This window comes from Saccostrea cucullata, unplaced genomic scaffold, assembly GCF_032062105.1.
Source record: "Saccostrea cucullata isolate Sc308-1 unplaced genomic scaffold, CSIRO_AGI_Scuc_v1 ctg10414, whole genome shotgun sequence".
Lineage (NCBI taxonomy): Eukaryota > Metazoa > Mollusca > Bivalvia > Ostreida > Ostreidae > Saccostrea > Saccostrea cuccullata.
Window position 1 is genome coordinate 3009 of NW_026931304.1, and position 23403 is coordinate 26411.

The 23403-nt window shown below is 33.6% G+C and overlaps 1 protein-coding gene and 1 pseudogene across 1 annotated transcript; one reads left to right on the plus strand and one right to left on the minus strand.

Moving 5' to 3' along the window:
* Positions 1–284: 284 nt before the first annotated feature.
* On the minus strand, positions 285–19167 carry LOC134232121 (uncharacterized). Its single transcript, XM_062714073.1, has 24 exons — positions 18958–19167; positions 18132–18276; positions 17902–18026; positions 17249–17440; positions 16971–17159; positions 15981–16232; positions 15080–15286; positions 14540–14740; positions 13906–14415; positions 13636–13806; positions 13248–13409; positions 12955–13150; positions 11461–11666; positions 11200–11370; positions 9980–10213; positions 9615–9788; positions 9331–9519; positions 5246–5410; positions 5015–5131; positions 4297–4482; positions 3702–3857; positions 1448–1492; positions 855–960; positions 285–549 (listed from the first exon to the last, which is right to left on the minus strand). Exons 1-24 carry the CDS (start codon positions 19142–19144, stop codon positions 420–422), a joined length of 4416 nt encoding a protein of 1471 aa, XP_062570057.1. The 5' UTR covers positions 19145–19167; the 3' UTR covers positions 285–419.
* A 1314-nt stretch (positions 19168–20481) lies between these two features.
* On the plus strand, positions 20482–22328 carry LOC134232122 (uncharacterized; annotated as a pseudogene).
* The last annotated feature ends 1075 nt before the right edge of the window (positions 22329–23403 follow it).

Sequence of the window (23403 nt, forward strand, 5' to 3'; positions counted from 1 at the left end):
ATCCTAATGACCCTCGCCTAATAAAACAAATTCGTGCTTCGTCAAAAACAAAGATTTAAATAAGGAAATTAAAAAGAAATTAATTTAGGTAAAGTTACCATTAGAAAGCTGATTATTCCTGCAATTAAAGCAACCCACATTTACAGAAAGTTTATTTGTTGCAAATATCCTTCATAGACCTCATGTTGCATAAATATCTCTCAATCATATAGCTAATTACAAAAAGTTATATTCAGTTAATGATTCGTGAAATTGATAAGTTTTTTGCTAAAGGTGCAATATTTTTTACATCACACGAGGAATTTTAATATTCCAAGTCTAAAAAACACACAAACAAATCAAACATAATCACTTCCAATGTTATTCTAAACAATAAATATAATTTTCAGCAGCATATTATTTATACATCCGAATTCATTTCACATTGTTAACTTCGGTTTGGATTCCATTAATGGTGGAACATAATCACGAGCACTGAATTCGCTCGGAGACACCATACTTAAAGATGCCCAACTTCCGTTCATTTTCTGGTTGTTTCTCAGTCTGTATCTGTAACGAGACAAATAAAACAGAAATGGATTATGAATCAACTTAAGTTTCAGTAATGGAAAGACAATAAATAAGACGAGAGGCCTCTAATCCTTACAAAAAGGCATTCATTCGTACATGTGATTTCAATTCTTAGATAGCCTCAATTTGCTCATAAGTATCAAATGAAAAGAAATATGATGATTACAAACACTGAAAAATACGCATATTGGAAATTGCTATCGCAACTTGTACATGCATGTTGCTTTAAAAAGAATATACTCTATGCAACTAAACTTAAAGGGATAAAAGTAGTAGAAAAATACCTTTGATATCTTTTGTATCCATATATACCAACACCAATGGAGAATCCACAGAAAATTAGCAAACTTAGGGTAGTGGCAATAATTATCAACGTTTGACTTCCATCATCTACAATATACAGGTTGATTTTCTTGTCTTAAATGTACTTTTTTCTAATCATTTTTGGGGGATCAGACATTTTTATATTCTGCGTAATTTACAATCTGAGCATGTGAGTCTGATCCCCTCTTTTGTTTGTGAAATTTATTGTCTTTGACTTCGTCATTTGAATAAATGACATTATTCATCTCTAAGAACGAGTTTTAGTCAATCTTATATATAGTTAGCAAAAACTAGCTGCGGTGAGCCTGATTAGCATTGGAAGACATAAATATACATATTTGAAACACATGGAGATAACAAACAGTATTCAAGATCAAAACTCCATAAAACAATATAAAATAGGAGCAGAGCATCAGATGTGGGATCAAGTGCCATGGAGGAGCATCCCCTGTCAACAGGTCACACCCGCCATAAAAACGTAAAAATATTTTTTTTTCTAATTCTAGAGAAGAAAATGATGAACGGTTTACTTCACTAGGCATAAAAGACTTACGGTTATGTTGGGATGATTTTTTCTTTTCTGTCGATTTTTTCTTCACTGCAAAGGAAATGATAAGAATGTTGATAATATTAAGCAAATGTTACAAGTAAATAATGCAGTATTTTAAAGAAAATACACGAAAAGCTTTCATAGGAAATGTTATAATGTTGTCTCAATAACATTGTCATGAAAGATTTGTAATAAGTCAATAACAATGAAAAAACTTTTTTTCAAATGCTTAGTGCTTGGCAGGAGACAGAAATACAGCCTTATGAAGATAGTTACTGTTCGCTTCATCGCTTCATCCAGCTTATAATAAATTGAAAGATTGCATCTAAATGCATTGCTTGTAATGTTAGAAAACTATAATCTTCATAATTATATATATTTAAATATAGATACGACAGTTGAAAGGCTTCAAATTTTGATCTTTACTCAGCACTAACTGCCATCGAACAGTAAGGAATCTTTATCGTGTCAACGTCTGCTGCGACACGGCTCTCGGTTTTTAAGGTCTCATCCGAGGGACCTGCAACTTTCACTTCAAAGTGCGGAGTGCACGGCGAAGGAAGAGTTGCTACAATTGACGAAGATGTTTTCCGTTATTTCCCGATCATAACTAGGTTCACACGGCGGATGTTACCGGTCGGCAGGGGATGTTCACTCCTCCATGGCACCTGATCTCATCACTAATGTTTAGGAGTTCCGTGTCTGCTCCTATTTTGTATTGTTTTACGGACTTTGATCTTGAATACTATTAGTTATCTCCATTTGTATCATTACTACCAGTTTTTTTAATCGACTTAGGTTAGTTGCGACCAAGATTCGAACTCACGACCTCCTGATCATGAAGTGAGAGCTCTACCGACTGAGCTACCGTGAATGGTTTTTTAAATTATTGAAAAAGGTACTTTTTGAAAGTTTAGACTGTGATAATTGTGCTTTTCCGTTTAAAAGGCCCTGTCACACCACGCTACGTTCACACGGAGTCATTGCGGCGTTGTTAAATTTTTAAAAGCGCCGTGGAATCGCAGGAAAATTGCACAAATTTCTGTAAAATTTTCACAATATGAAGATGTCATGGCGTCCCTCGGTGTTTTCACGGCGTGCTAGGAGTTTTCACCTCGTGTTCACGGCGTTCTCACTGCGCTGGCTGCGTTCACAATACGTTTACAATGCGTTCTATACTCATTGATATATATTCAGAAGGAATGTGAAACATTTTTGTTTAAAGATTCAAGTTACACGATGAAAAGACTTCTAATCATGCCAAGAAATATTCTTAATAATTAAAAAATGTTTTATTTAAATAATTTAGTACTAAATTATTAATAGTTTTATGATTAAACTCCTTTTTTTCAATTTTATCGGTTCAAATGTGTTGTTAGATTTTCTTTGATTTTATTGTGAATAATGAAAAAAAAATAACACTGAAAAGTTTTCTACAAAAATTGAAACAACAGAACAAGTTCTGGTGTAATTTTATCTTCCATTTTTTTCACTTAAATGCTCCTAGTGCAACATACGTTGGAATTATTGCTGATCAAATATGATATCATTGCTCTTGTTTTGTGAGCTGGCTGACAACGCTCTAACAACGCCGTGAAAGCGCATTGTGATCGTCAACGGACGCTGTAGAAACGCCATGGGAGCGCAATGATCGCAGTGACAACTCCGTGCTGTCGCCGTGTAATCGCAGTCGAAAAAATCACAAGACGATAAATCTCATTAGAAGCGCCGTAAAAACGCGATAGAAACGCAGTGACATCTCCAAGGACTCCACGACATCTCCATGAGGTCTCCATGGAAGCGCAGTCTACTATCACTGCGTTCGTGCCGCGATCATGTGCGTCTTCACGGCGTTCATACGGAGCTCCCACTACGTTGTTGGAGATCTCACCGCGCTGCTACGGCGATCATACTACGTTTCTACTGCGTTCTTATCAGACCGCGATCCCACGGCGCGTACTTTGTGCATGCCCAAAGTGATCGCCGTCCCCTGGCGTTCTAGGAGACCCAACGCGATCCTACGGCGTTCAGTGGAGATCTCGCCGCGTTGTCACGGCGCTGTAGGAGACTCTACTGCGATCACCTCGGCGTTTTGCATTTTTTGAGAACGCCGTGCAGTCGCCGTGAGGACGCAGCCCTGGTGTGACAGGGGTTTTATTGATATCTTGAGAAGAAGCACAAAAAATCAACTTTATTTTTTCCCTACTAACGATGAGACAATCGTATTTTTCAAAAGAATTACTAGTTAGATATTTACCAATGCAGTCTAGCTGGCTTTGGCTTCCAACATAGTTAGTAGTAGTTCCTAGTGGACATTGCTTACAAGTTGTCTGACCAGCTTCATCCTGGTAAGTTCCCAGGTTACACAGAATACATTTTCCAGAGGAAGAATGTGTTCCCTGAGGACAGTCCGCTGTCAAACATTAGTTGAAAAAAACTTATATTTTTGAAAGAATATTTTAAGGGCACGAGACCTCTACAATACCTGGCTTTTGATAGAATACATATAATTTGTACATAAAAGCAAAATGAACCTGTATGATTTGATTTTTTTAAATTTTGGGTGGCATTGACTTTTGATTATTGACTGAAGTGTTATAAAATGTTTTTGTGCAGCAAAGAAATATGACCAAGTACATGTACATACCGGTATATTTAGGAAAAAGTTTTTTTTTTTGCAGTAATTTTGTTTTTCTGAAGTTGAAGAAAGTAAAATAATCATAAATCTAAGGTAGAGAGTTGTTGTTTTAATCATAATAATTATGTAAACCTCTTTGTGTCAATAGGTATCACAACTTGTTAATTTTTAATGTGTGGTGCTTAAATTAAACTTATAAAAAACTGCAATTTACCACAGAAAAATAGTACTCTTCCCTGACCATCTGGGCAATGGATCGTTGATCTGGTAGTTTTACCAGTAGCAATATATATCTTTCCATCAACAATCAGATTCAACATGTCGTTCGATGTGTTCAGTTGTTGTACAGAATATTCAAGCTCCGAGACACTAATGATGTATTTTTTGGCTGCATCGTTTGCTGAATATACAGAAAAGATAATATGGGTCAATTTTTATTTTGGCTACTTTCGTAGCAATTTAACATTTTGGTAAACGTCCTTCCACAATGTCTTTTTCACAGCCTATTATAAACATTTAAAAGCGAAAATATTTGAAGACTTCATGAAGAGAAAATATGAAGTAAAGTTTATGAATTCTTTTGAAATTTTGAACTAGATTTTGAACCTAGCCGAATCATCTCAGATACGATAAGAAAGAAGAAGTCATAGTTTTGAGAAAAAATGTATGTCATTAAATCAAATGTGTTTGATAAAAAGGTAAATTGCGCCCATCTGCAAAAAAGACATAATTAAAACACAAACCTATATCTATTGTATAATCCAATAGCTCGAATACACGAGAAAATGACTTTTAATACCAAAATGAATGTAGACTATGCAAGAGGCTTAAAATACAGATTATTTCTAACTTTTGTCTACTTTTGTTTTTATTTGTTATTTCTTAATTTTATTTATTTTGTTTTATTCCATATTTAGGAAATAAAAAAATACTTTGTTGTGTTTGAGCAATGTTCTGAACGTCAATTTTTTCACCAATAGGTGTGGTTAACGTAACTTCTTGAGACTGAGTAGATGCTGCCCTTTTCTTTCTGTTAGTTGAGGAGCACTCTATAATAAAAAAAAACATACTATACTATGCAGTTCTATTGCAAACCATCTTTATCTAGTATACACGCACATGTAATATTAAATATGTTATCATAATTTAAGGTTGTTTTGTACCCTTTGCCTCCACAGATACAATGCATGTTTTGTTTTTTGCACACTGTACGGATGTTTCCAGTTTCTCTTTGAGATTCACTGAAGCTTTGGATGCTTCGTCACATGCTATTGGATCTTTATAGGACACTATAGTTATTGTGGAAATCTGTTCAGGAACGTCAACCCCTGGAAAAAATGTCAAGAACGTGTAGATCATATTTAACTCTGACAATTTTCTAAGACTTTGCGCTCCTTGATGTCACCCCTCATCAATATTTTAACTGATTTCGGAGTGTCTTGTTTGTCGGATTAATGAAAGTGAGCAGTGTTCGATCTATAATGATTTTTATTTAAGGAATCACTGTCTAGTTTTGAGAGTATGCCAGGGCATCAACAATAGTAGGGAACATGGGATAATTTGTTATGCTAAAATTATCCCATGTTTTCCACTATTGTTGATGTCCCTGGCATACTCTCATAACTAGACAGTGATTCCTTATATTTCCATTTCATTGTGAAATAAAATTGTAGACTTAGATATTAACAAGAGGCCCAAGGGCCTTGAATCGCTCTTCTGATAAATTGTACAACCTATCAATTGCATTTGAAGCCTCTAACCCTTAGTATCCTAAAACCCAAGTTGCATCAACTGATAAAAAGTTTGATGATTCTTAGCCAAATAGGACTGAAGATATTTTAATAAAGCTATAAAAAAAAACATGAATAGGTCACGGTGACCTACTTTAAGATTGAAGTTTTCTGAGGACTCAAGATGCATTAATAGACAAACTAAGATTGAAGGTTCTAAGCCAATATGTATTTGAGATATTCAAAAGTATGTCACCTTGACCTACTTTTTGGTCTACATTCTTGGAAAACCCAAGATGCATCAACTGACAAAGTTTGATGATTCTAAGCCAATAAGTACCAGAGAAACTTAAATATAGCCATAAAATGTCGAAAGTAGGTCACCGTGACCTACTTTTTGGTCGACATTCTCTGAAAACCCAAGAGGCATAAACTAACAAAGTTTGATGATTCTAAGCCAATAAGTACCTGAGATACTTAAATATAGCCATAAAATGTCAAAAGTAGGTCATCGTGACCTAATTTTTGGTCGACATTCTCCGAAAACCCAAGATGCATCAACTGACAAAGTTTGATGATTCTAATCCGATAAGTACTGGAGATACTTAAATATAGCCATAAAATGTCAGAAGTAGGTCATTGTGACCTATATTTTGGTTGACATTTATCAGAGGCCTAAGATGCATCTGCTGACCAAGTTTGATAATTCTAAGCCAATAAATACCTGAGATATTCAAAAGTAGGTCACTGTGACCTACTTTTTGGTTGACATTCTCTGAAAACCCAAGAAGCATAAACTAACAAAGTTTGATGATTCTAAAGCGATAAGTACCAGAGATACATAAATATAGCCATTAAATGTCAAAAGTAGGTCACCGTGACCTACTTTTTGGTCGACATTCTCCGAAAACCCAAGATGCATCAACTGACAAAGTTTGATGATTCTAGTCCGATAAGTATTGGAGATACATAAATATAGCCATAAAATATTGAAAGTAGGTCACCGTGACCTAATTTTTGGTCGTCACTCTCCAAAAACCCAAGATGCATCAACTCACAAAGTTCGATGATTCTAAGCCAATAAATACCTAAGATACTGAAATATAGCCATAAAATGTCGAAAGTAGGTCACAGTGACCTAATTTTTGGTCGTCACTCTCTGAAAACCCAAGATGCATCAACTCACAAAGTTTGATGATTCTAAGCCAATAAATACCTAAGATACTGAAATCTAGCCATAAAATGTCGAAAGTAGGTCACAGTGACCTACATTTTGGTCGACATTTTTCAGAGTCCCAAGATGCATCAGCTGACCAAGTTTGATGATCGTTGGTCTGAAGGTAATCAAAATATGCCTTTTAAACAATTTGAAAAAAGAATGCCTGCAAAATTCTAAAAGTAGGTCACAGTGACCTACTTTTTCTTAAATGTGTTTTAAGGTCCCAAGATGCAGCAACTTACAAGATTTGATGATTCTAACCCTCTCATTGTCTGAAATAATGGGATGAAATGTTTTAAAAAGGATAAGTCATAAAGTTCAAAAAGTAGGATATGGTGACCTACTTTTAAGTTGACGTTGTTTAAGGACCCAAGATGCATCAACTGACAAAGTTTGATGATCATAGGCCTTAAAGTGTCCAAAATATGCCTTCAAATCCACTTGAAAACAAATGCCCGCAAAATTAAAAAAGTAGGTCCCCGTGACCTACTTTTGAGTTAACATGATGTGAAGTCCTAAGATGCATCAACTTACAAGATTTGATGATCCTAGTCCTTATAGTAAGCAAAATATAGACATTTTCATTAATTGTAAATTTAGGTCAACTTTGAAGTGACCTTGAGACCCCTTTGAGGCCCTTTGTTCCAGGGTCATGCCTTGAACAACTTTTAATCTTCAACATATTCTGATCATTTTTTGTAAGTTTGGTGAAAATCTGCCTGGTGGTTCTGGAGAAGAAGATTTTTTTGCAACCAGTACTTTTGGTTTTGTTTTCCTGATTATCTCCCCTTGTTTTAGGGTCCCAACCCTTATTTTAGTATGAATGGTAGCCCTTGGGCCAAGGATACCCTGTGACAAATTTGACACTGATTGGCCAAGGGGTTCTTGAGTTATGGCCCATATTCTAAAAAGTTAACGCACACCGCACACCGCACGACGCACACCGCACACCGCACAAATGGCCATAGCATTAGCTCTTTGAGCCTTTGGCTCAGAAGAGCTAAAAATGTAGACTAACAGATTTAAATTACACGAGAATTTCCATGCCAATTTCAATAGTCCTCGCACACTGACGTCAAACACAAAGGCAGCCGCACGAGATTTACATGCATATTTGGCTTCCTTAGCGTCAGATACAGAGACAGATGCGCACGAGATTTGCATGCGTATTAGGCCTCCTTAGCTGCTGACCTATCGACCTGCCTAATTTACATTCCGGCAGAATTATCAAGAAATAATTTCCCCCAACTTTCAAACAGTTATCACAGAGAAAAAAAACAGAAATGGAAATATAAATTAATAATTCTTTCAATCTATTTCATTTGAAGATTGTTCAGGTGATATGACATTGTATAAATAACTAAGCAACAAAACATGTATTACTATATTCAGAAAATTATCAAATAGCCAAAAACACTAGCCATGACTGTTGTTAATTTGGATACTGAATTTAGATTTAAATGAATATTTTTATACTTATGCAGTATTTTAATTTTACTATCTAAAAAACAATTATTATACACATGTATACCATGCATCTATATTGTGCAAAAATCATCTACTTTTATTAAAAGATATTAATGATCAATTGCAATTCAATGATTGTTATATAAAGCAAAAATAAAATAAATATGATGATTAGATATAGGATAATTTATCTATATCAAGACCGTTTGTAGAACTTCAAAGGCTTCTCCATATGAGTAAAACATTCTCGAACGTCAAACAATCAAGTAAGCAAGCAAGCAAAGAATCTTGAACCATCGTCCATGCATATCAATATGCATAGAATAAAATTTGTTGTACAAAAAATAAATTTAGGGCTTAAATTTGAAAAAAAATTTAAAGTTTCATTTTGCAACTTCGACTCATCAATTATAAGAATTATTGTATTTGGTTGAAGAACATATCAATAATTTAATTTTAGTTGTAACACTTAATTTGATTGGGTAAAAGATTTCATCAATTTTGTATAACATAACTTGCGTACGTCACAATGAGGTACGTCAAAAACGTACATGTATTACTTCGCTTGACGCTACTTTTAAAATATGCTAAATATGAAGCCTTTTACTAGAGGAAAATTTGTCTCATTGTCTACACTGAACTTAAATTATAAGGAATGAAGCTTATTTCAACTTATGTTATACAATATAACATAACTTGTGGTAGCTTACGCTATATAAACTGCGAAACCAAGTTATGTTAAATGGTATAACAAAAGTTGAATTAGCTTCATTTCTTAAATAATTGTATCCTAACAGCATTCATAAGTCATTCCAAATACAACCCGACTTACTTCCACAAGCAGGAGGTTCACCCGTCCATTTATATGAGGTGTTCCTCCCACAAACATACTCGGGTAACGGAATGTGTCCGGGAACAAAGGCATACCCCAGTCTGCAAGTGACTGTGCATACCTTATGACCATCAGATGTATCCCGGCAATGAGGAACATTTCCAAAGCTTCTCCGTAGATGTGAACAAGCTGCAATTAAGTGAAAAAAATGAAATATCTGGATTATGTTCAGATATTGTTTACCGAAATCGTATATATTAAAAAATACGTTTGTGGGTACCTACAGGGACATTTTTCTGTATTACAAGACACATGCTCTATAGCATCAGAGGCATTGCAAGGCATTCCTTCGGGATCAGGAGAAGGGCTATTACACACTCTAGTACGGACTTTCGTTCCACCATTGCAAGAAACGGAACACTCTGAAAACTGGCTCCACGAACTCCATCCCCCGTTCACTAAGTAAAAGGTAGAAAACCATATAAAACTGAACATACTTTTCACATGTTTAAATGAGACATTTATTGATAGACTTGAATCAATTTCTTAATTATCAGCTATTTATACTTATGTTAATTCAAAGCAATGAAGAGCAAAATAAGGTAATGATTTTATTGAAAATACAATGATAATTGTTATTTTTTTTTACCTATTTTCTTTTCGCATCTTATTCCTTTAAAGCCATGAATGCAAAAACACGTGTAGTTTCCTTGGTCTGTATTTGCACAGGTAGCACCATTTTTACAAGGCTGATGCTTGCATAAATCGGGTTTTATTTCGCAGTTTTTGCCATGGTAACCATTACTGCATTGGCAAGCATACCCCTTTACTCTATCAACACATTGATGTCCATGGCAAGGGTCGTTTTCACATTCATTTATATCTATAATAGACGAAAATATAATCGGGGATTACCGAGTATTTACTGAAATGGTGAAGCAGGCTTGTAGCTTGTAAAAAGGTTTTTAAAAGGTAGGGTAAAATCCAAGGCAAAGTTGAACAGTTCTGCTATCGGGTAAACCAAAGAAAGGTGTTTGATACATGTGAAATATGGAAGCACTACCACCAACCGTTCATAAGTCATACTTTTTTTAATCAGTTGGAGAAACATAAGGGTAAAGGTCATGATAATTTTAAATATTTTGAAACTGTAAAAATGGCTTGTTACAAGAAATACGCATGTGGAATTTGACAGCCACAGTTCCAACAGTTCAAAGGTTATGGTTAATGTGGAAGTATTACCAAAAGAAGGTAAAACTTAAAGATCAGAGTCATGACGTCAAAACATTGGTACCAATTTATATTTAAAGATCTTCTTACAATGCCAACGTGAAAGCAAGCTCTAGTGCCAAACGTTCAAATATTACTAACAAGATTGTCGTTTTAGAAAAGTATGACAGTTTTTGAAGAACAATTTCAGGAGATCAGGCCTGGGGAGCCATAAAACTTAGATGAGCTCACTTTTGATCTTAGTCTCACTTTTCCACAATATATTTTCCTTTGGTTTTAGTGAGACTGAGATCAACATAAGCTTGTCTAAGTTTTATTGCCCCCAGGTCAGGAGACTGGCACAGGAGGAATGCATATCTATGTGTGAAATATGAAAGCCATATCAGCAAGTGTTCAAAAGGTATGACCAAACAGATATACAGAAAAACAAGTAAATAAAGGACAGACAGAAAGTCACACTGCTATATTGATTTCAATTGTTAATCCTTTCTTAAAGGGGATCTAATTTTATACCCTCTCTTTGTTTCTCATTTCAAGTAAATAATAATGATATATCCAAATATTTTTTTTTTACTACCTACTAGTATTTTGTAATGACATGATAATATAAGCTACTTTCATAATAGAGTAAATATTTACCATCGCATTGACTTGGAACTATAATTTCTACATCTCCCTTAGTTAAATTTTTCATATCCTCCATACTGATGAATGATGTGGCTGACTTGGCATGACATGTCTTGGCTGATTGGATAATTTGTCCGCTGGGTAATGGTTGAGACACGACTTGATACCCAGACAGGGAAACACCTACCAAGCAAAATATCATTATTATATTGATAAAGTAAATTTATGTTGGTTTCTAGATTTTCATATTTTTTATAAACTAAGTATACTCACCTGATTCTGTGTTTGAATTGAGAAGTATGTTAACGTCTTCTAATCCTGATTGTATGTCGGCATCAGAAATAGAGAAGCCACCCTGGGAGGCAAATTCTTCTTTACCATTTATAAACACAGTTGCAACAGGCTGAGTTTTCTGTATGACTATTGCAATATGTACCCATGTACCATTTTGTAACGATACGTCTGTGGCTATCCAGTTTCTGATAATAATAGAAAACTATAATGTCCTTAAAAAAATTTAAAAAATAGGGACAGTAAAATCTAACTTACAAATTAAACTCTAAAATTAAGATTTTAAGAACTATTCTTAAGAACGGTCCTTATTGCTCCAGACTGATATATTTGTCTAGTCTGTAGCAATAAGTTAAAACCAAAACAAGGAAGCAACACTTCAGACCCGTACGACTTTAACTTTATCCTAATGATATAATATTATACTCTTGTACATTTTTTTCACATATTATCAGCAAAATTGTGTCAAGGATGCTCTTTTTTACCAATATAATCTGATGTCCCTGTAAAAAGTTAAAAATACTTTTAATTTTTTTACTTGTCTGAATGACTTTGATTCAATATCTGGTCACATTCCATGATTAAAAGTTACTTTTGAAGGTACATGTTTGACTATTTATGATTTAGTATTTGTTTTTAACTCTGCTATATAATAGAGTAGTTTCGTTGATACACTTATTACAAACACTTTGTCAGTCAAGTATGGACCTAAAAATTCATATCTACGTTCATACTTAAACTTTGTTTCAGTAGCATTTTCCTGCATTTAGAGTAGTCCATTCTAAGATCTACATTTCAATAAATTGAAATCTCTTCCGTACAATAAACAATTTGTAATCAATTCAAGCACTCTCATCATTTTATAAAGGTAAGATGCTAGTATATAAATATATTTAACACTTAAAATGCATTTACAGTGTATTTTCGAATTCTCAACAGAAGTTAGCAACAGCCAAATCTCTTTATTGATATATTATTGCCTTTTAACATTTCTCTCAGGGGTAAATGTCAAGTGCCATATATTGAACATTAAATGAACACGCTCAATATTTTCACTTTTTATAATATATTTTTTCAATGTCAAAAATCTTCTAAACTAGTGTGTAGAGAATCCATAATGCATAACAGTCATAAAAGAAAGTTTTACACTTCAAAGGAATGTGGCATTGTTATTTGATTCCAAATCCTAGTGATGAAATGATCTTTTGCCAAGCTGTAAATTTTAATATAATAAATTCTGATATATATTTCTATAATTTTCTTCACTTCTAAGTAACAACACTGATAGAACAACTACAACAAACAAAAAAAAAAAACAAAACAACACACAAACACACACAATAAAAATCCAGAGTAAGAAAAAGAAACAATTGAATTTGCAATATAATTTTGCATTTTTAATAAATTTGTTCATGATAACAGATAAGGTTTAATCAAATTGCATTAAAAATATATAATATATTTGTTACATCGTACCTTAAAGACGCTTTCTCCATGATGATTTTGTCTTGAATTCTTATGCCTAAACTTCGGGAATGATACAGTGTGAGGTCTATATTACTTGATGGTGATTTCAGCCAAGTCATTATAGTTATGCCAAGAGGCGCAGTTGACTTAGACGGCTTTTTAACGTCAATCCTACTTCCACGTTGTTTTAATAATACATCAAAATCTGAGAAAAACAAATTTTGTTACAATTTTCTTTTATTAATTGCAAATGTTTCAATAAAAAATTAATAATACGATTTTCTTTTAATTTCTTGACATACTGGTGCAGTTATATTCATCTGTGCTTCCTCTAAATGCCGTTGTCAAGTCTGTTGGACACTGAACACAACTTGTTGACATCGATGCATTTTGAAACGAGGATTTTTCACAAGGCGTGCAAGGAAATAGTCCAGTTTCGGAGTATTCTCCAGGTTGACATGTGTCTTAAAATAAAAAAAAAACTTCGTATAAATAGAATAATTCAAAGACAGAAAAAAGGAACAAATATCATTCCACTTAACAATTTTTAACAAGTTAAGTAAATAAAATTCCATTTGCTTTTTATGGATTTCATATTTTTGATATCTCTACGACTTGACTTTAGTTTTATCGAATTCATAAATATATAATTTTAAAAAAATATATAAATATGTTCACTATCTTATTTACCTATGCAGTCTGTTGAATACGTGCTTCCTTCTTCAACTGTGCCTGTGCCCTCTGGACATTTTGCACATTGCAACTCAAATTCGTCCTCTTTAAAGAATCCTTTTGGGCAAGACGTGCAAACCGGTCTTTTTCTGTGGTCTTCAGTTAAGTATGATCCCTTTGCACAGGGAGCTGGAAAAAGTGATTTTTTTATCAGTCTTTACTAAGCAGCTGGAGATTTTAAGCTTATCTTAATATACATGTATAATATTATTATATATTGCAACGAACCACAAGTTAGAGTTGTCAAACGAATAGCTAATCCCGGGGGGCACACTGGAGCGGTAAAGCCAAGAACAAAACTTCCAGAATCTGGGGCGATTCCATTCACTGTTAACTTTCCATCATTGCCGAGTTCTTGTACTTTGTCAAACATTTTCTTTTGAATTTGTTTAGCAAACTGTAGGGAATCGGCTCTTGTTGAATTGGAATTTTTCCAAACAGAAGATAATTTTATTTCTACACGTATTTCACTGCCCGATCTTCTTAAACGGTCGACGTTTTCCTCAAAATCTACAGCTCTTCGTTTTCTTGAGGAACTTGGTCCACAAGTTACGGAGACATTGCCAACGTTACACTCATTGGAGTCAGAGCAAACACCAGCAAATCCGTTTTTCTCAAGAAATTCCATCTGCTTTATGAAATTGCTTTTGATTTGCTCCATTACCTTTCCATCACCACAACTTCCGGTGTAATAGAAAAACTCACCAAGCGTTTCTATATGTCCTGGAAGTCTAAGCTCTAGAAAAATTCATCAAATTTTCAAGTCAAAATATAAAACTGTGCTCATTAAAATGAAATCATGAAAATAGATGAAAGTTTGTTAAAGATGGAGAACATGCTACTCTATAATAAACAGTCTCACCAGTGCAATTTGGAACAGTATTACTGGGCATAAAAACCCCTTGCTTTTCTGAACATGTGAACACCCCATTAAATGTACTGGAGCCCAATGCAGGTATGTCATACTTGTCAGAGCACTGCATTTGGCACTGACGTCCAAACATCCACGTATCGCAGGACATTGCTCCATTAATGGGAGCTGGTAAGTCTCGACAAGGTATACCTTACATGCAACAGAAAAACTAAACAAATGGCTTGTTAGCACATGCATATTTAAATCTTTTTCGACGAATTTTCGAAGGATGCTTAAATATCAAAATTTGTTTTTGAAAGGATGACACTGTCAGGTTTTTTGTTTTATTTAATTTTGTGAAAACATCTTTTAAAAATAAAATATTGACGATACAAATAATTGTATACGTAGTTGTAAAGTCTTTGGATGGGATAAGATGATGAAAATTTCCCTCTCATTACAATGTATGCTAGTATATGAATTCATTAAGATTTATCTATGTTTTCTGGAATCTCTAGTATACAATATATCTTGGGAAAAAAAACTAACGTTTGCAGTAGGGCTCAACTCCGCCTTTGTCCCAGTAGCCGTATGGTTGGACAGTAGTCGAATTTTTCTCACATACAATTGTTTCATTTCCTACCAGAGGAAATCTGCCCATGCAGTGAAGATGGCACTTGGCTCCATAGGTAAACCCATCTGGACACTGGTATAACATGTATTTGTCTATTATTAATGGTGGAGCACACCTCAATTCTACAAATAACAGAACTTTCATTTTGCACTACACATGTACATATGTCCATTGTTTAAAACCGATAATTGATATTGACTGATAAATTGTTGGAACGCAAAATTATCAACATATCTTCAAATATTTTTACTTATCTTAAAATATTTTTTTTTCTATTTTCAAATCAAACGTGCGTATCTCCAAATGCATATTTTATTTTGCATGTTGGAGAGACATGAAAATTTCATTTAAAAACAGTATTTCCCTAGGAAAATATTATTTTTCTTGATAAAGAAATCTTCATGTCTCCCTCACTATATATCTTGCAAAACATGTATAATGTCAGCAATTTATCTGACATAAAATATATTATATTTAACGTGCAGGATGTTTGGAAAATTGATTTTTCATCAAGTTTTACATATCAAGGATTCACAAGATTTTTTTATGTATGTGTACCAAAACACATATCCATGTGTAAGCATGGCATTGAGGGATGTTATTTGTTAATCTTATTTCAAATGAATTAAGGTCTGCGTAAACGGTCTGTTTTGAACCCACGCGCTTACTTATGTATATACAGCTGATATAAAAATCATCCAACATTCCTTAATCCAGACACCATATCTTAACTGCCTTGACTTTTTAACATCATATACTAAGCATTATTAAAATTATTGTCTTTTTTTATTGTCAGCAATTAAATCATACAATCACCTTCTACTGCGACAAAGAAAATACATTCTGGAGACTCATTCCCACTAGCGTCTGTGGCCTTGTATCGTATTTCTGTCAATCCAACTCTGAAAGTGGATCCGGGTGCTAGTCCAACTGTGCGCTCAAGTGTTGTTTTGTTCGAGTTGTCAACAACTGTTGGTTCCTTCCAAGTGACGGTTGCACTTTTTCTATTACGATCTGTATAGGCGTAAATAGTGCTAGGACATCTTTTAATTTCTGGCGGATCTGAGTCTATTAAAAATTAACTTAATAAACAACATATGTCTTGAACCTAGCGTATTTTAGTTAGGATTTTATATCTACACTTATTGTTATTTTATGTTCATAAATATGTTACCTAAAAATAATCAAAGCAATCGATGGTGTAAAAAAAAATATAAGAACTATTGTAGAATTAAAGGTTTCTATTTTAACTGTGCTGAACACTACTAGAAATTTAAGAAAAGTACGGTCAATGTCAAAAGTCAAGATACAAAATATTGATGCATTTGAATAGTATCAGCAAATGACGTTGCTAACATTGTCTTGATTGAGTACTTTAAAACTTAGAAAAACTAATATATGAAAGTGGGATCAAGGTCAGTCAATGTTCATGCAGTTTAATAGCTTACATCAGTATATATCAGCATATGATATTTGATAACACGATCTTGAATGGTTTGTTTGAAACTGGGCTAAACACTTATTTAAAATAGTGAGGTCAAAGAAACTGTCATTGTCAAAAATTGTTGAAGCAGTTGAAAAGCTCAAATCAATATGTATTAGCATATGAAGTTTTTTTAAAAATACAATCTGACGTGACCTCCAATGGGATATTATTAGATGTTTGAAAAACAATAGCGTATTGAAAACATCTAGTTTTAAATAAATTAAATAAAAACTATAGAAGTTTCTTTGAAACTAAGTTGCACTTTTTTACCAAAAAAATATTTATACAGGGGCAAATAAAATAAGTGATTGGAGACTTGCCTTCGCAATCCGGTAGTTTAGTGGACCATGTTCTATCTTTTTGACACACAGAAAGCATCATTGTCGTTAGACTGTATCCCTTTTCGCACTGTGTGGTACAAGCACTGTCATATTTATGACGATTGTTGGTACACAAAGCCATGCCGTGTTGCGGTTTCATTTCTGTCACATTTACCGGACAAGTTATTTCTGTAAATTTCATATTTGCAAATCATTCACAAATTCTGCATAAGCTTCATTGATCAGAATCAAATCTATCAAACAAAAAAAATGCGAACCTTGACACGAGGGAACAGTTGCATCAAAAGAAGCTTTTTTGTTTGCTGACACACACTTTATTTCTGGTGTATTAGGAGCCATTTGGAATCCAGGATAGCAACCAACTCTGCATGTTGTACCTGCTGTTATTTCTGGTTTGTTGCATCGAATGAAGCCGTTCAAGGGCCATTGAGGAAACTCACATGTCAAAACTAATAGGTATAAAATTAATGATAGTTAAACCTTACTTATCCTTTCTTTGACTATTCTTTGTTTGATGAATAAATTAAGGACATACGCAGGTACCATACCTACTGATAATTTTTCAAGACATTCTAAATTGAAACTTATAATACCACTACATGTTTTTAGACTTAAAAATCAGCATGCGTTACCAAGGGTTTTGAAAAGATATCAAATTTTGAAACGTTTTGCATTATTCAAAGAAAAAGGTACAAAACATAAATTCCTATTTTTCCTCAAAAATTGTTTTAGATGAGGTGTACAAATCCATATATAGACATTAAAAACATAAAACATTGCACACAGATCCTCTCTTTAGTGGAACTCTTCAACTCCAAAGAACCCAATAAAGTCCCAAATACGTTGCATATGACCTTAATAGTTTTGAAAAAAAATTCATACAAAGAATCCGAAAGGCCCTTAAGATTACCTTTCACGGTAAAGCTGAAATAGCAAGATGCCAGAGCACCGTTCTTATCCGTTGCTTCATATATAATCGTGTGTTCTCCACGAGGAAACTTTTTTCCGGGAGGACTCCCTTGCCTTAAATGTACCCTGTAGTGTGACAGAAACATTCTTAATAATGCACGTCAATAAATTCATTTTTATTTCAATATATTTGAGATATATCTATTTGGTTGTAATTAATTAGACAATCACTCTAAATTTCCATCTTCTGGATCTGCTGCTTTTGGTAGAGTCCAGGAATATATTTTTGCGTCTTGTCCATCATCGGCAAATATTTCATCTCCGCTTTTTGGACAGAAAGTAAACTTCGGCATTTGATTGGGTGGTGGTCGATTATCTAAATTATATGTAAATTAATATATTAATAAATTCATATGTTGTCATATTACATTAATTTTTAGTATTTTCAGTAATAAATTATGTTACATTGAGAACCTTTATATACTGAAAGGAAAGAGAAACGCAGGTAGGGTAACAAAATATGCACAATATTTTTGATTGAGAGATAGTAGAGAAAATTGTAAAAAGCAAAATTGGCCAAAGCTAAATCTTGGCTACTTTGCACTGAAATTGTTTTTTTTTAAATTTTTTTAACCATGAAGTATATGACATCACGTAGTAATAGATGTAAAAAGCCAAAATCACGTTAATATCGACCATGTATATAGTAACACGTTTTGTAGAAAAAAAATATGCACGACTTAAAGTACTTAATATTCTAGAAAATTTGAAATATTATAAATAATTATTTGAACCCGGTTGGATAACCTTTCTATGGCAAACCCTTTTGCTATCTATTCGAAAAATAAAATTTATCTAATAAAATTACATATATCTTTTATGTAAAAGATATCTCTTAAAAATAGAGATATCTCACAACTTAAAGAGAAATATCACATTTTAAAGAATAACTTTGGTTTGATAATCATGGTCCTTTTGTAAAGACTAGTGGTAATTTTGTGAATAAGAGCTAACAGATCTTAAAAGGTTTATGGAACATGCATTCATAAAGACCTACCGTGATGACATAAAAATATGCAGAAAATTCCTCCAACTATTCCTCCGACAACAGTTCCAACTGGACCTAAAACACTTCCTATAGCTGCACCAACTCCTACCATTTGAATGCCTTCATTTTTGCTCTGTTGAGAATTTTCTATCATTTTACCAGCATTAATTCCATTTTCTTCAGCTTCCCTTTTCATTCTGTGAGAATCTTTTTTTACGTCTACTTGATAGAAAGAACAAAAATATCATTACCCTTGAATTATCCACTGCTTAAAATGATTTTGTTCACAGTGGTAAAGAGGTTAATAAGAAAGAAAGGTTTTAAAAATGTAGAAACCAATTGTCTGATCATTTAGATAATACTACATATCATACTAGCATTTTACGTAAACAATTAAACCTACATTTCTGAAAAGTTTGTCCTTTCTTATTTATTCTAAAAAAAGAGAATACATTAATTCCAGAATACTTTTGCACTGCCTTATTTTTATAAATAATGATAATGATTTTTTGCTTTAGGATCTTTTGACAAAAAGACAAGGTATCGAAACAGCCAAAATTGGCCCCTCAATTGATGTAAAAATCAAAACACAGTTATAATTTGCGAAAGTTTGCAGTTATGAACTTTAAATATTTGTTTTTTAACCAGCAATGATTTTGATTGAAAGAGTACAGAGAGAACACAAAGGATGCCAAAGTTGGGCATTTTTCTCAATTCTGATAGAATATGTCAAATTTGAGATAGGTTTTCATTTTGGAAGCACAAGCTTGCCTATCTGAGATTTTTAGATTTAAAAAGCATCAGTTCAGAGACATAAATTTGGTAGATAGACTAGCTTATGCTCTGTCATTTCTGAAATAGAATGTGTTATAAAATAGATGAAAATTTAACATCAAAAAGGAATATTTTGTGACCTTCCTGTGACCTTTGTGCACCCCATAACTCCATAACTTAGAATCATTTCTTATGGTGGCATATTTTTGCCCCTTGTGTGCAAGTAATTTTTCTATCAAATATGTCGACATGCAAGATAGTTATGTCAACATGCAATATAAATATGTTGACATGCAAGAAATTTGCAATCAAATAAAAATTATAAAAAATCCTCAAAAATCTCAAATATCGCCCACATGTGACATCCAACATGCTAGATGCTACTTATTTATGTTAATATGCAATTTATGTTAACATGCAAAATAAATATGTTGACATGCAACTTATTTATGTTGACATGCAACTTATTTATGTTTACATGCAACATATTTATGTTGACAAGCAACTTAGTTATGTTGACATGCAACATAAATATGTTGACATGCAACTTATTCATGTTGACATGCAACTTAGTTATGTTGACATGCAACTTATTTATGTTGACATGCAAGATGAATATGTTAACATGCAAGATGAAAATGTTAACATGCAACTTATTTATGTAAACATGCAACATATTCATGTAAACATGCAATATATTTATGTCGACATGCAACTTATTTATGATGGCATGCTGTTTGTTTGAAAAAAAAGAGTGCAGTTTAATCAAAATCTGTGGTTGCAGTGAATGAGAAGCTTAACCTCTGAACGTTCATCTGGTCTCTTCACAACTGACAAGGTAAAACTTTGTTTCAGATCTGATATAAAACTGATATTGGATGTAATGACGATCTTTTGGTTGATTAATCTGGTAATTTGTATAATCCTTACTGATAGTAATTCTTGATGTCAATATCTCTTTTGGTGAGAGTGCCCATTTCTTAAATAATATGTGTACTTCATGTTGCTATTATTTGATCAAACATAATACTTTTAGTTTTCCACTATCTTCAGTGGTGAATCCAGGAATCTTGAAAAAAAGGGGGCCCCAACAAGTTTGGTCGGGGTATGGGTCCACGACCACACCAAAAAATTGATTTATTAAATCTTATGTGTATTTCGGACACAAAAGGGGGAGCCCGGGCCCCCTGCTCCCTCAATGCTATCTTACATAAGTTTTTTTGAACTGCAATTTATTTTAATATGATAGACTCTTACAATCCAAATCGTGGTGTATTTATAGAATGATTTAGTTTGATGTAAATTTACACACGTAGAAAGCAAAACAAAAATTCATTGTGTATAAAGTATTTTTTCCCATTTTTTTCAGCGACAAAAATACAATGGGTGAAAATATCTATACACCTGCTCTGGCTCAACGTTTGGTTGTGGACGGACTACCTCTCAGCAGGAATGAAATGATTGCTGTTTATTACCACTCTGGTTATACTATTCAGGAAATCATTGGATTTCTTGCAACCAGACATAACATTACTCTTAGTGCAAGACAAATTCATCAAGTTTTATGGGAAATGAATCTGACGAGACGAAACAACCAGCCACGTTTGGAGGACATTGTAACGGCTATTCTACATGAACTTTCAGGCTCGGGCGGTGACGTAGGCTATAGAGGAATGAGGAGGAGTCTGCTAATCGACCATAACCTCAATGTGTCTTGTGAATTGGTGCACCTTGCATTAACTGTTTTGGACGCAGAAGGTGTAATAAGGCGTAGACAACGTCGTCTTCAGCGTAGAAGGTACATTAACGAAGGGCCGAATTTTTGTGTTCATCTAGATGGCTGGGACAAGTTAAAACCATTCGGAATTTCCATTCACTGCTGTGTAGATGGCTTTTCAAGACGTATTCTCTGGCTCAGAGCTTGCAATTCTAACAAAAACCCTAAGTAAATATCCAGATTTTATATAAATTATATCAAAGAAATAAACGTGGTTCCTGTAGTCGTATACGCAGACAGGGGTACTGAGAACTCCATAGTTCGAGATTTGCAATACGCTTTGCGATGGAATCACCAGGATCCCTTGTAAGGACTATCAAGTTTTAGGTATGGATCGTCATATAGAAATACAAGAATAGAGCGATTTTGGCGGTGTTTACGAGAAATGTGTGGCAATTTTTGGATAAATTACTTTAAGGATATGGATAATTTAGGTGTTTTTGACACCTCCGACATAGTCCACCTGAAGTGTGCTAGGTATTGTTTCTTACCAATTATCACCAGAGAAATGAACAGAGTTATACAACATTGGAATGAACACACAATTAGAAGAAACCACAATGCAGATTGTCCGTTTGGAAAACCAGATGTAATGTATTTTCAGCCCGAAATTTACCAAACAAGAGATTTCAAAATGCCTGTACCTGATAATCTGAATGGCATAGAACAAGAATATTGTGCCTACCCTCCTGCAAATGGTGTTTCAATGGAATTTGAAGTTACTGGTACTCAAATAAGAATGGAAAACGGGTTGAATTACCCACCAAACACAGTAGAAGAAGCAACAGAACTCTTTATCCGAATAACAGACCGTGTAGATCGCTTATAAATTACATATATCGACATACATTTATTTGACTCTTGTCGTTTTAAGGAGGTACATTTTTCTCTATGTTCCGAATATTGTTTGATAAAGGAATGAGAAATTGTATGTTTGCCAGGCTTTGTGTATTTAATTGCAAATGTTTATTACTAGTAAAGTATAAATATAAATAGTACATAATATATGTAATTGTTTTTTTTAAATCTGCTTTAACTGTCAAGGTCAAAAATCATAATAAATTCAGAAAATTGTTATGATTACTGTTGAGTGTTGAAGTAAGAGGACAAAAGTTTATTTTCCTATGGAATAACGAATGCATTTGGTCAGCAGTTTTCTGTTTTTTGATAACTAGGCCAAACTTTTAATTCATGGTAAAAAAGAATTGTTCCCTTTTAAGAGGGCTGGGTGGTTGTGGCCATTTCCAGACTATATTGATCTTCTTTAGAAGAAGAGCTCAATATAAAGATATACAAAAATGTTTAAATTTTTAAACTAAAATGTATGAAATTTTTGATTGCCAAATGATAGTTGAAAGCTAAAGATATCGTATCTAAAAAAATAAGTTATATATGATGGTTAATTTTTTGACTCCCCAGCCTCCTTAATGAAGTTGTCATAGGTAATGCACCTGTAATTAAAAGCTCTAGATCTCTTCTCCCTCATTCAGAGCATACCTACTTGACATTAAAAAGGACATTGTTACGATTTTTCTCACATCTTATATTCCCATTTTTATTGTTTAAAATATTAAATTAGTTAACTGCACTTCATACCTTTTATTCTTAAACTGTTGCATGTAGAACTTCACTGAATTCATGAATCATTGAGATGTCTACCATCACATAGGGCCCCACTCAAGTAATGGACAATAGGATGAAAAGCATTTCAGAGAATTTTGCTTTGACCTTGACCTATAACTCATAAATTGTCCACTTGGCATAAAACTTTTATTTCAGGCTCATTACTCCTTACCTAAAGCCATTTATTTTTTGTTCTGAACAAGATTAAGCAAATGAAAAATATTCAAGGTCACTGCACGCCGTATGACAACAGACACTCTGTGGAAGTATGAACCAGACTG

Excerpts from the sequence above, each read along its gene's own strand:
- LOC134232121 (XM_062714073.1), bottom strand. The coding sequence starts at position 19,144 with ATGAAAAGGGAAGCTGAAGAAAATGGAATTAATGCTGGTAAAATGATA. Across the intron at positions 13,807-13,905 it reads TTTGACAACTCTAACTTGTG|CTCCCTGTGCAAAGGGATCA; the intron begins GTTCGTTGCAAT and ends CACTTTTTCCAG. Across the intron at positions 1,493-3,701 it reads AAGCCAGCTAGACTGCATTG|TGAAGAAAAAATCGACAGAA; the intron begins GTAAATATCTAA and ends TTTCCTTTGCAG.